This window comes from Dermacentor andersoni, chromosome 3 (assembly GCF_023375885.2).
Source record: "Dermacentor andersoni chromosome 3, qqDerAnde1_hic_scaffold, whole genome shotgun sequence".
In the NCBI taxonomy this organism is placed as follows: domain Eukaryota; kingdom Metazoa; phylum Arthropoda; class Arachnida; order Ixodida; family Ixodidae; genus Dermacentor; species Dermacentor andersoni.
The window spans coordinates 160,578,121-160,590,307 of NC_092816.1; the positions used below are offsets into that span (position 1 = coordinate 160,578,121).

Genomic DNA, 12,187 nt, shown 5'->3' on the forward strand with positions numbered 1-12,187 from the left:
TTTACAAAAGAATATGTGGTCGTTTGCATGCCTTGCGTTCGCCACTTTGTTGAAAAACCCTAGCTCTGTTTGCGCCAGTAAAATAAAATGTGCCACTGCGGATATGTTCACCATAACTGTAAACGCAAGCACATTGAATGTAATGGTGCCTTTGCAGGTAATACCTAATATGTATTTGTTCCGCCTTCTTTTTGTAATTAAACGTGAAAACTAGCAGTAGACTGCGTAATGTGCACTTATAAGGCTGTTTGTATTTATTTTTTTCACAGACACGTGTGCAAGTGAAGCTGATGACGACGCAGAAGTACACAGCCCTGCAAGTCACTGGTTCCTTTCTGTCTAATCACATACGCTCGTTAAGAAACCTTTAAAATTATGGGGTTTTACGTGCCAAAGCACTTTCTGATTATGAGGCACGCCGTAGTGGCGGACACCAAAAATTTCGACCACGTGCACTTCTTAACGTGCACCTAAGTCTAAGTACACGGATGTTTTTGCATTTTGCCCCCATCAAAATGCGGCCGCCGTGACCGGGATTCAATCCCGCGACCTTGTGCTTAGCAGCCCAACACCATAGCCACTAAGCAACCACAGCGGGTTTTAAGAAACGTTTTTCATGCTCACCTGGGCAAGAAATGAAAAACGCTGGAAACATTCTGTGAACGTTAACTCGGGCAATGCGACTGTGCTGTGCATAAAAAACGTTTGCTACGAAATATATACAATTTTGGGTAAATTAGCACTACAATCCGAGGTCACAAGACCTGCGATGCTGAAATTGCAGAATATTAGGGAAAACCAAAGTGCTCCTTTTTCTTCGCAAGCAAGTCTTAAAATTTCCATGACGTGACAAGCGAAAAGGACAAAAGGTTCTGTTCTGGAATAGGTTTCTTATGACAAAGTTAAACTATTCAACTGCTTGTGTTTGCGTGGAGCCCCAGAAGCCAGATGTTCACAGCCACCAAGGAAGCGCTCCAGATACAGCAAGCACTCGGAGCTGCGTGAACTGTTCGCTGATCAGCAATGCAGAAGTGCTGAGCTCTTAAGACAGCACAGACATGATATTTCAACAGCAGCGGCAGCTTTTACAGGAGGAGCGGAATAACATAAATCAACTCATGGCAAACATTACAACTTCCTTCCTTCAAGGCACTCAAGCCCTTTTGTCACAAGTGTTCAGCCAACAGATGCAAATGACAGGCCACCAGCCAGCAGTGTTCAGCTTTCCTGCACAAGGACCTTTTGTCACAACGGGAGTGGCCTCCAACATCACAAGCTTCCAACCATGTCACCCGTCAAACTCTACGCAAGACATGCCAGTGCAACCGAACCTTTCTGGCTCAACCACATCAAGGTCGCCTCGCTCATAGGCGACTCATATTGTGTTTCATTGAGTGCTAGAAACAGACAGTGCTCTCTGATGTTCCTTTAAAAAATTGCTCACAGGCACTGTAGCACTCTTGTCACTTTCGTTGTTTCTTCTGTGGGTCTGTGGTGCTGTCTCACTCGACCCATACTAACTTTCTTTTGCGTGTTTTATCTCAGTAAGGGATCTGTGGTGTCTAGCCATTGATTATTTTTTGCTCTGGGTCGGCTCATTTGTAGGTGGCTCATATTCAGTGTGCTATGCTAAGTGCTGGAAACAGCTGGTGCTGTGCGACATTCTTTGTACTCTAGTCACTCTTGCTATTTTTTTGCTGTAGGTCATGTTATTCATTGCCTCCATTTCTTACTACTTCATCAGATATGAAAAGGTGGGTTGTCTAGCCCGTCTGGTTATTTTTTGCTGCCAGTCAGTTTATGTGGTACCTACATCTTTTGTATTTTATCTATTTTATCGCAGGTAAGAGAGCTGTGTTGTCTACTCACTCCTTTGTTTTGCTGGACTAAATACATTGCCTGCATTTTTTGTGTACTATCTCAGATAAGAAAAGTATGTTGTCTAGCCTGTGGTGATATTTTGCCTACATACAGTGCCTACATTTTTTTGTATTTTGTGATAGAGCTGTGGTGTCTAGCCACAGGTTTTTTGCTGTGTGTCACACTCTGTGAAGTGCCTACATCATTTATGACTCCTATTATAGTCAAGAGAACCTGTGATGTCTAGCCAGTCTGGCTATTTTTTTGTTGTGAACGACACTTTATACAGTGCCTGTATATTTTGTGTACATTTTATCATGGATAAAAGGTGCTGTGGTGCCTAGTCACTCTGGGTATTTTCGCAGCGGGTCGCACTCAATAGTGCCCACATTTTTTTGTGGATGTCCTATCACAGTTAAGCAATTTATTTTTTGTCACATGTGTAACAAACATAACAAACAAGACCAAATTTATAAAAAGAATCGCAGTTTCACCCAAAAGGAAAGCATCAATTGCGATAGCATATTAGTACACAGCTGTATGAAGTGTGAAGAAGACGCGTCTCACGGCATAGCCACATCGCCAGCGCGCAGCTCGGCTCGCGCTGTTGATTGCTGGCGTCTTTTTGGACAGTGCATCGGTCTGTCTCGCCGTTCCCGGTCACTGTGCCTTTGCACTAGGAGTCGCAAATAAACCTCTTCTCAATTGGTGGAGGTGCGGGGACTCAAACCCCGTCGCTTGAAACCCTGGAGCTGCGATCAAGAACGCTTCCGCCCGCCATGACCGACAGCTCATCCCAAACCGCGCCGAAGCCACCGTCCGTCACCTGCACCGGCGTTCCACGACAACGGGACCCCAAGATTTTCAGCGGTGCAGATGACGAAGACGTAGAAGACTGGTTTGCGTTATATGAATGGGTGAGCGCGCACAACAAGTGGGATGATGCAGCGAAGTTAACCCACGTCATCTTTTATCTGGCTGGTGTTGCCCAACTCTGGTTTCACAACCACGAAAGTGACGTACCCACATGGTCAGTCTTTAAGACAACCTTTACGAACGTGTTCGGCCAACCCGCTGTTCGCAAGCTGCGCGCTGAACAACGCTTGCGCGCCCGAGCACAGCAGACAGCAGAAACGTTCACGAGCTACACTGAAGACGTCGTGGACCTTTGTAAACGAGTCAACGCCGCCATACACGAAGCTTAGCGAATTCACCATATACTGAAAGGCATCAATGACGGATCATTCCAGATGCTCCTAGCCAGGAATCCGCGCACTGTGTCCGAAGTCGTCAGCCTATGCCACAGTTACAATGAGTTAAGGAAGCAATGGGCTTCGACTCGGCGTGCTCTGAGAAGCAACGACGCGTTGGTGAGCCTTGACAGCATGTACGATCCATCCTCATTCTTTCAGCGGGTCAAGGACTTTGTCCGTGAGGAAGTTGCCCACCAGCTTTCTTTAGTCCCCTTCACTCAGGAACCCAGCTCCCGTCTTCCAAACAAGCTCCGCACCCTCATTTCCGCAGAGGTCGCTCAAGTTGTCCCTTCCGCTCACCATCAGCCACCTGCAGCCGCGAATCTCAACTCTGCGCTGGCAGTGCAGCCTGTTGCCACGCCTCTCACCTATGCGCAGCCAGTCCTGCCTGTGGCCACGCCTCTTACATACGCGCAGGCAGTACGCAGGCCTTCGCCGGCGTCTTTCGCGACCCAGTCCCAAACGGTGCCACCAGAAACCCATGCTGCATCTTGGACCGCACCAAGAGCTAATCCTTGGAGGATGCCTGACAATCATCCAATCTGTTATTCTTGCTGCACTCCCGGACACGCCGCGTGATATTGCCGCCGTCGCCTCTCGACCCTTACAGTACGGCGGCCAGCCCTTTCGCCAATACGCCACTCCTTCTGACCTCCCAGAATTTCCTTCGCGTCGCTCGCCATCCCCTTGCCGACGCTCGCTCTCCCCAATGCGTCGGCGACCTGCACCACCTGACCAGGAAAACTGAACGTCGCAGTTCAAGAGGCAAGAACTGCGCCACATTCGAACTGTAAGTCCTCGCGCCTGTCCTGTTAACGTGGTCGAAATTTGTGTAGAAGGTGTTCCTGCATTCGCTCTTGCGGATACCGGCGCAGCCATTTATGTGATAGCCGCCAAAGTGTGGTGTTCGCTGCGCAAGGTGACCATGCCGCTTTCTGGACTGTCGCTTCGAACGGCAAGCACACAGCACGTCACTCCGCACGCAGCCTGTACTGTACGTGTGCTTAATCACGGCGTTGTTTACAACATCGAGTGTGTTGTTCTTCCCACCTGCTCGCATGACGTCATCCTCGGATGGGACTTCTTATACCGTCATAAAGCCATGATCGACTGCGCACACGCCGAAGTTGTATTTTCCCCTTGTGACGCACCCTTAGACGAAGATTGTGACTGTCCTTCTAAACTTACCGTGCGCGAGGACACAGATATTCCACCTGGCTCCTTCGCCCTCGTACCAGTCTCTTGCAATGCCATCACTGATGCAACGGTCCTCTTCACACCGTCTGACGTCCTCATGAGCGGTAAATCTCTCCCACTACCCTTCGCGATGCTTGACATGGCCTGAAGCTGCAGCAATATATACTTTTACAATCCCCTCTGTGCTCCTATTACGTTGCTCGTTGGTGAATGCCTTGGCTTCGTGGAACTTGTCGACTCTTCATCTTTGGTTGACGTCTCCGGAGACTCTTTTGATGTCACCTCCGGCCAACCATCTTCAATTTCCATGCTTGAGGAGACGTCCAGGGATGCGTTCTCGAGTGCCATCGCAGATACCCTCACACTTGCCGAACGCGCCAACCTTCTTGATCTCCTGCACCACTTTAGAAGTTCAGTCGACGTTTCACAACCTCACCTGGGCCGCATGTCAGAAGTGCAGCACTACATTGACACCGGTTCACATCAGCCATTACGTCAACGACCGTAGCGCGTCTCTGCCAAAGAGCGTTGTGTCATTACCACCCACGTCGAAGATATGCTGCGCCGTGACGTTATTCAACCATCGCACAGTCCCTGGGCATCTCCTGTCGTTCTTGTTCGCAAGGACAAGTCTATTCGCTTTTGCGTCGACTACCATATAGATTAAATAAGGTAACGCACAAAGACGTCTATTCTTTGCCACGCATCAACGACGCCCTCCACAGTCTTCAGGGAGCAGAATTCTTCTCGTCCCTCGACTTGCGTTCAGGGTACTGGCAGGTCCCGATGGCTGTGGCCGATCGCCAGAAAACCGCTTTCATTATGCCTGACGGCTTATATGAATTTAACGTCGAGCCTTTCGGGCTTTGTAACGCCCCTGCCACCTTTGAACGACTCATGGACAACATACTGTGTGGCCTCAAGTGGTCTATATGTCTGTGTTACCTCAACGATGTCATGGTTTTCCAACTCACCTGCTCCACCTCAGACTTGTTCTGACCTGTCTAACGAACGCTGGCCTCTGACGCATGCTGGCAGGCAGGCACACATGCTGCCCGGAGGAGGACATGCCCCAATCCCTACCCTCCCCTTGAAGCCTTGTGCGTGACAGAGCTGGCTCAGTAGAGAAACTCGTTCTTTCGTGCTGCATGAACTACTAATGTGGCATGGGCTGGATCTCATGCAAGTTCTCAATAATTGTATGCCTTGACCTCCTTTGCGTCAAGGCAGTCAGAGGGTCAGTCAGGCTTGTGTCCTGTAAGACCGACATGGCTGTTTGTGTGTTGAGTCCAGTAACTTAGTGGCTCTGCCCCACAACAGCCCCCTTGTCCGGGAAGGACCGTTGGCCCGAACTTCTAGAAGACACCCGCCCAGTCAGCCCAGGTAGAGAGGGACCGCCAGGGTCAATGTATTGGATGATGTTGGGTTGATGTGTACATGTAAGCTCATGTACGCGGCACCTTCGGGTGCCAAGTCCTCTTCCCATCTGACAACGGCACGGAGAGGTTGCGATGGTCAGCGCTTGCCATGCGTTTCTATGTTTCTTCTAGTCCGCAATAGATCACTTGTAGATGCGTGATTTCCGAGCTCGGAAATATCGAAACAAGAACAAGTACCAAGGGCGTCGACGTAGGCTGAAACGCAAAGCAACTGTGGAAGAACACAACTCGCTTGCCGCTAGGCCTAATCAAGGCTGATTCGCAACTTTCAGAGATGGTAGCGACGCCATGCGGCAACCGTCGTAAGCCTTAACGAGGGGATGCCCGCATCGCCCGTGTTCAGTTAGTGTGGTGCGCTGGAGCAATTGTGTCTTTTTACATCGGTATTTCAGAGCTCTGCAGTGATCTACGCAGCTAAGGCACAGGTTTCCTTTTGCAGTGACACTGTTTTGACACGTGACACGTGTTTGATGAAATGGGCAAGATGTACAAGAGCAACAAAATGTGCTGTGTGCCTGAGTGCACACACCGTGCAGTCAAAGGCGAGGTAAGCCTTCACTCGTTTCCTTACGATAAATGCATGAAAAAGGAGTGGACAGTGAAATTGCGCATTGGGAAGCCTGTTATGAAAACAACGAAGGTGTGCAGTGCTCGCTTTGTCCCCGAAGATTTCTTCTGGGGTACAACTGGTAAGTGAATATGCCGTACTTGCATTATGTTGTGTCTCAACGAGAGGCGCATTCTGTGAGCACTTATGTGTTGAGCGATATTTAAGCTGGAGGACACTTTCTTTCGCGGGGCACCTTGTGTCATGTTCAATAGTGCTCTTTTACTGTCTGATCAACATCACTGCTCGCTGTCAGCTGTGACGAACCGCCAGACTGCCTCACAGTCACCGTTAGTATGCATGCGTTGAAATTCCTTGGATTACTCTGCTTTTACCTGCCAGAAAAACAATGGCTCCAAACATGCCTTGGTAGATAAATTTTGATCACTTCATTTTTTTTAACATTCACTAAAATATTTATGCTAGGCGCCAGCGTTTTCTGCACTTCGGTTGTATCAAAGTGCAGCAGCTGTGACCTAACTTGTGCTTTGCGTTTGACCATCAAAGCTATGGAGCTGGGAGGAAATGCTTTTATTGCAGCACTTCCTTGTAGAGTTATTAGATCAAATCAGAATTTCCAGAGGCCGCTACTCAGTGGTTGTGGTCACGCTCGTGGACTGAGCTGGTGCTTTCAAGCGAAATGAAAAAAAAAAATGAAGGGGAGCAGTTGAAATGCGTGTAGTGGTCTCCAGTATTTCCCCAGAGAAAAAGCAAAATATTTAGTTCGGTTGATTTGTTGGTTCGAAACTAATCCAGTCTGCAAAACTTTCCCATGTGCAATGCTTCTTGAATATTTTTCAATCAATTCCCTGATATTTTGCCACTCTTTCTGCAATGTTATTCAGCATGTACCAGAACTGGGTGCATGTGAATGTTTTGAGACCTATAACAGGTTCTGTAAGATAGATTAGTATTCTAGCAATACTGTTATCAAAGTTAAAAATAATAGAGGTAATATATTTCACGAAGGTTAAAATAATTGAAAATAATTAGGGAGGATGAAAATAATTAAGCAGATACATGTAGTTGTCAAGTATTGGCTACCTAGTTGCATAACTGTGACCGTTATCCAGTCTTTGCTGAGCCCAAGATGCACTTAGTGATGTCAGGATTCATTTGACCATTGCTATCATTTTTGAAATAGAGCTATGAAGATCAAAAGATATTGCTGTGTGTGCTTTCATGAGAACTTACTATGATACAATTGGAACTTTTCAGTAGAAGTCCTTAAAAGGTATTAAAAAGCTTACCCCATACACTCATTTGAACTGAGTACAGATTTATGGCACATTAGAAGTTGAAAAAATATTTTTATTCCTTTTCTTACTTTCCCTTATTATAAGCTTTTACTATGATTTCAGTGGCTGCTGTATATATTTGCCCACCTTGGTTGCATACAGAATGTGTGCCTCCAAATGACACCATGGGAAATATGTAACTAAGACCGTGATCTCATATTTCAAAGCAACAGAAATGTGGCGACCAGCCCAGCGACAATTGAAGAAAACGGCAGCACCATCACGGTATCTACCTTTGTGGAGCCTTGACAGCACAGATCCAGCCAGGAGCCAGGCATCGGCTGAGAGAGCCTTCCGGGCATCAGCAAGAGCAGCAAGTAGGCCACATTTTACAAAATCTCATTTGACAAATTGCCTTGAAGTGGTTAGGAAGTGCAATGGTAACTTGTATTAACATGAGGAATTGGGCTGTAGACAAGTGCTTAAAGATGAAGATGACATAGAAGAAGGAAAGAGCATGACACAAGCGTTCACTGGCAACTGAATGTTTATGTCACGCTTGTGTCATGCTCTTACCTTCTTCTATGTCATCTTCATCTTTAAGCGCTTGTCTACAGCCCAATTCCTCATGTTAATACAAGTTACCATTGCACTTCCTAACCATAAATGAAAAGAGGTCAAGATAAAAAGAAAACGGGCAAAAAAGGAAATCGATGCAGCTTCATCAGATATCCTAATCGGGCATGTGAAACATGCACGTACAACAGCCTAAATCAAAGCTTCGCACATCAGCACCAAACAAAAGACACAAGGCAAAATCAAGTTGCATCAAGAAAATCAATTTCATCGCATGTTAGGGTTACTGAGGGAGTGCTAGTGCACATGTCACTTGTTATGCAATTTAAATGCTTCCTTTAATTCACGCATGAATTTATTATGGTGTGTGAAAAGAATGGTAGTGTTCTAAAATTTTGGTGTGCAACGTACTTTCTTGCCTGGCCTGCTAGGTTAGAGTGGTTTTTACTCAAATAAATTTTATTCTTAGCACCCATGGGATATGATGCTTCTTATACGCTAAGTTCATGAAAACACCCATCTAAATTTTGTTGCTTGGAGGTTCTTGGTTTTGTACATTCTCATTTTCTGCTAAGTGGGCAACATTTCTTTCTTATAGGTGAATCAGTTGTTAGCCACTAATTTCACTCTTGATGTGAATTAAACATGCTATAGCCAGTGTTTTTATTTCCAGGCAAAGAAACTACACTTGATGAGTGTGACATTCCCATGCTGTTTTTTTTTTTTTTTTCAGGACTCCCTACTCTCAATCAACATTTTGTCCCATCAAGCATTCCTTGCTCGTCACCACAGGATAATTCAGAAAGTGCAAGCCCAGCTTGTGTAAGCTTGAAGTCAACTTCATGTAGCAATGTTGCCAAAGCTTCATATGGCCTGCTTCACAACTGAGCGCATAAGGCAAACCATTTCGATATCCAAACGAAGTCAAGAGTGGCTAAAAAACTATCGCATTCTCAAATGCGTAATTTACTTTAGCATGAGCTGTTTACAAGGAGCAGTGAGTTTGTCTAGTTGGTTGAAATGCCTATTGAAAAAGATTGTGCAGAGACGCGAGGGCAAGCCAAGGAAAACAGGGACGAGCGCTAACTCACAACTGATGTTTATTCAAACACATGCATGAATAAATACGAAAACCAAAACAAAACAAGGCTGTCATCATGTGTTAGCTTGTGTGAGTTGGCCAAAAAGCGAAATTCCCTGTTAGAGAACCGGACAGAAGTCTGACTGACACACTTATCTCCGATGATACGCTTATGAAAGGCTTCAATGAGCTCACGCACGAGTTGATCTCTATGTCTGCATAAAATTTTTGTTTTGTCAAAGAGCGGTTTGCATTGGATCTTCTTTTTCTTATCATTTGTGCTACAGGTGCAGCAATGTTTAGGGAGGTTATCAAGAGAACCTCCACCACGTAATTTCAGCGTTCTCCTAATCTTCCATTTATGCATTGTCTGCTTTTGGCCAATGTATAATGCGCCACAGGATAATGGAAACTTGTAGACAACTCCCCTGGCACAAAGGATGAACGGGTCTGTGTGCTTGATATTGCAATCATTTTTTTTTTCCTGTAGCCGACACCAAGACTTGGGTACTGAGAATGAAATATGGAAGGCATTTCACAGTCTCATTTGTGAAAGAAACAGAGTGCTCCTCTCATGCTATGGAGACTGAGGCAGCTTTGCATATATGGAGGACGCCATCATACGAGACACTATCGCGCCTCACCAAGTTCCTCAGTGATGGGGATAGCAAAGCATACACCACTGTTGCCGAGGCCAAGGTGTATGGTAAACTAGTTGTGGACAAGGAGGAATGCACAAATCACGTAGCCAAGCGTCTAGGCACTGCACATAGGAAGCTTCCAACATTACTTCCACGTGGAGAGAAGTTGAAAGATGGCATAATTCGGAAGCTGCAGAACTATTATCGCATTGCTATAAACACCAACAGGGGTGATCTCCTGAAGATGTATCGTGCTATCTGGGCCTCATACTTTTACTCATCATCCAGCAACACCGCAGGAAGCCACAGATACTGTCCAGAAGGGACAACTATCTGGTGCAAACACAGGCGAGCTGAAGCTCTTGGGGAGCCTACACCAGACCACACCCCAATCCTCACGAACACTCAGGGGTTGGCTGTGCTTCCTATATATAAGCGCCTCACGGATGAAAAACTGTTGGTTCGCTGTCTACAAGGAAAGACACAAAATGCTGCAGCATCATTGAGCAGCAAAATCTGGCTTCTCTGTTCGAAGACGAAGTTTGCATCTCGAACAGCAGTGGAAACTGCAGCCGCAATGGCTGTGTTATGGTTTAACAAGGGACATTCAAGCTTTGAACAAGTCCTTCAAGAGCTTAGTGTACTGCCACCTGCTGAACTGATCACTTTGGGCCAATCCCGTGACCACAGAAGAAATCAAAGAATGTCTGCATGCGAGACAGCTGAGGCAAGGGCTCGTTGTCGCCACGTGGCAAACAGAGCGTGCCTTGATGACTCCATGCTCCAGCTCCGAGACGGATGAATCTATGGCGCTGGACGTATTAACCCTTTGTTGCATGGTGTCCACTGTAGTGGACAAATTTCTGCGATTTTTAGAGCACGTTCAGTGTACGCCAGGTGCTCCTGTGCATGCTGGTCACTACAGTGGACAAAAAAGGTGCGTTTTCGATGCGCTAGATGGCGCCACCATACTGCGGCTGCCTCGAAATTTTGCTATGAAGATGGCTGCCCCCTGCTCGAGCGGGTAAGTGACGTTTGTCTTCACTTTTTGGCTTACCATTCGCACATTTCCCTAATTTGCGATGTATAATTATGCGGAAACAAGAAAAGAGATACTGTTAGGTACGCGCCATTGATATTACGACTGAGTAAAACATAGGTCAGTTTTCCGAACAACTTCTTTCAAATGTCCACTGTGGTGGACACCATGCATGGCGGGAAAACGACATGCCCATGTGAGGCTTTTCGTAAGGGTTTACTGCTGCTGCTCAGATTTGAGTGCATTATTTATTATGTTCTATATAGTTTTTAACGCAGCTTTACTTTGTTCTCATTAGGAGGATTCCGGCTTCAAAGAAGAAATTAACCGATGCGGAAATCGATAAACTATTGGATGTCCCGTTGCCACGGGACCAGGTGAATGCGCTACTTGGAGAAGACTTGCCATCTGGTAGTGACGATGATCGCCTTGACAGTGAAGATGATAGCCAGAACGAAGTAGAAGTGGACAGATGGAGTGATATAACCGATAGCAGTGCGAGTGAGGAGGAAGACGTTGACAGCGATGCTGAAGGCGAGGGCGCACCAAAACAGTGTCGCATTCAGAAGGAAAAGCCGAAGGTATGGCGTTGGGATAAGAGAGATATTCCTCATTGCACCAAAGTGCACAACGAGCTGAAGCCTAAGGCTGCAGCTGCTGAAGGCAAAACTGCACTGAAAATGTTCAAGCTCATGTATGGTGAGGATCTCATTGAGCTGCTAATATTTGAATCTAACAGGCACAGAATATCTAATCGTCCAAAAATGATGGTGATATCAAAGAATGAAATGGAGGTTTTTTTGGGCATATGCATGTACATGTCAATAGTCGACATCTCCTTTAGGCGTTCGTACTGGTCCTCAAACACTAGGCAGGACATGGTTGCTGACGAAATGAACAGATGGGAGGAAATATTATCAGTTCTTCACCTCAACGATGCTGCTTTAGAAAAGAAGAGTTCTGAGGAAGGCTTCAATCGCCTCCAGAAAGCTCGTCCAATGATCGACCAACTGAATGCTTCATTCAAGAATTTGGCTGAACCAGAGTCTTGCCAGGCAATAGATGAGCAGATCATCCCCTTCAAAGGAAGGCACTCGCTAAAGGTGTACATGTCAAACAAGCCAAAAAAATGGGGATACAAAGTCTGGGTAAGGGCCGGTCAGTCCGGGTATGTTCACGAAATAGAGTTTCACGGAGACAACCTGAAGTCCGACCCGCCTGACGCACCCCAGACTATTGGCCCGTCAGGACGCGTA

The 12,187-nt window shown here is 46.4% G+C and overlaps 1 protein-coding gene across 2 annotated transcripts; it reads left to right on the top strand.

The window, feature by feature from the left end:
• Positions 1–6,772: 6,772 nt before the first annotated feature.
• Positions 6,773–11,809, top strand: LOC126524545 (uncharacterized). Of its 2 annotated transcripts, XM_072286792.1 has the most exons (2): positions 6,773–7,971; positions 8,904–11,809. In XM_072286792.1, the coding sequence occupies exon 2, from the start codon at positions 9,768–9,770 to the stop codon at positions 10,692–10,694; it is 927 nt and encodes a 308-aa protein (XP_072142893.1). In that variant the 5' UTR covers positions 6,773–7,971; positions 8,904–9,767; the 3' UTR covers positions 10,695–11,809. The 2 variants fall into 2 exon arrangements, with proteins under 2 accessions (XP_072142893.1, XP_050028801.2); XM_050172844.3 differs by lacking the exon at positions 6,773–7,971 and having other exon boundaries at positions 9,794–11,809.
• The last annotated feature ends 378 nt before the right edge of the window (positions 11,810–12,187 follow it).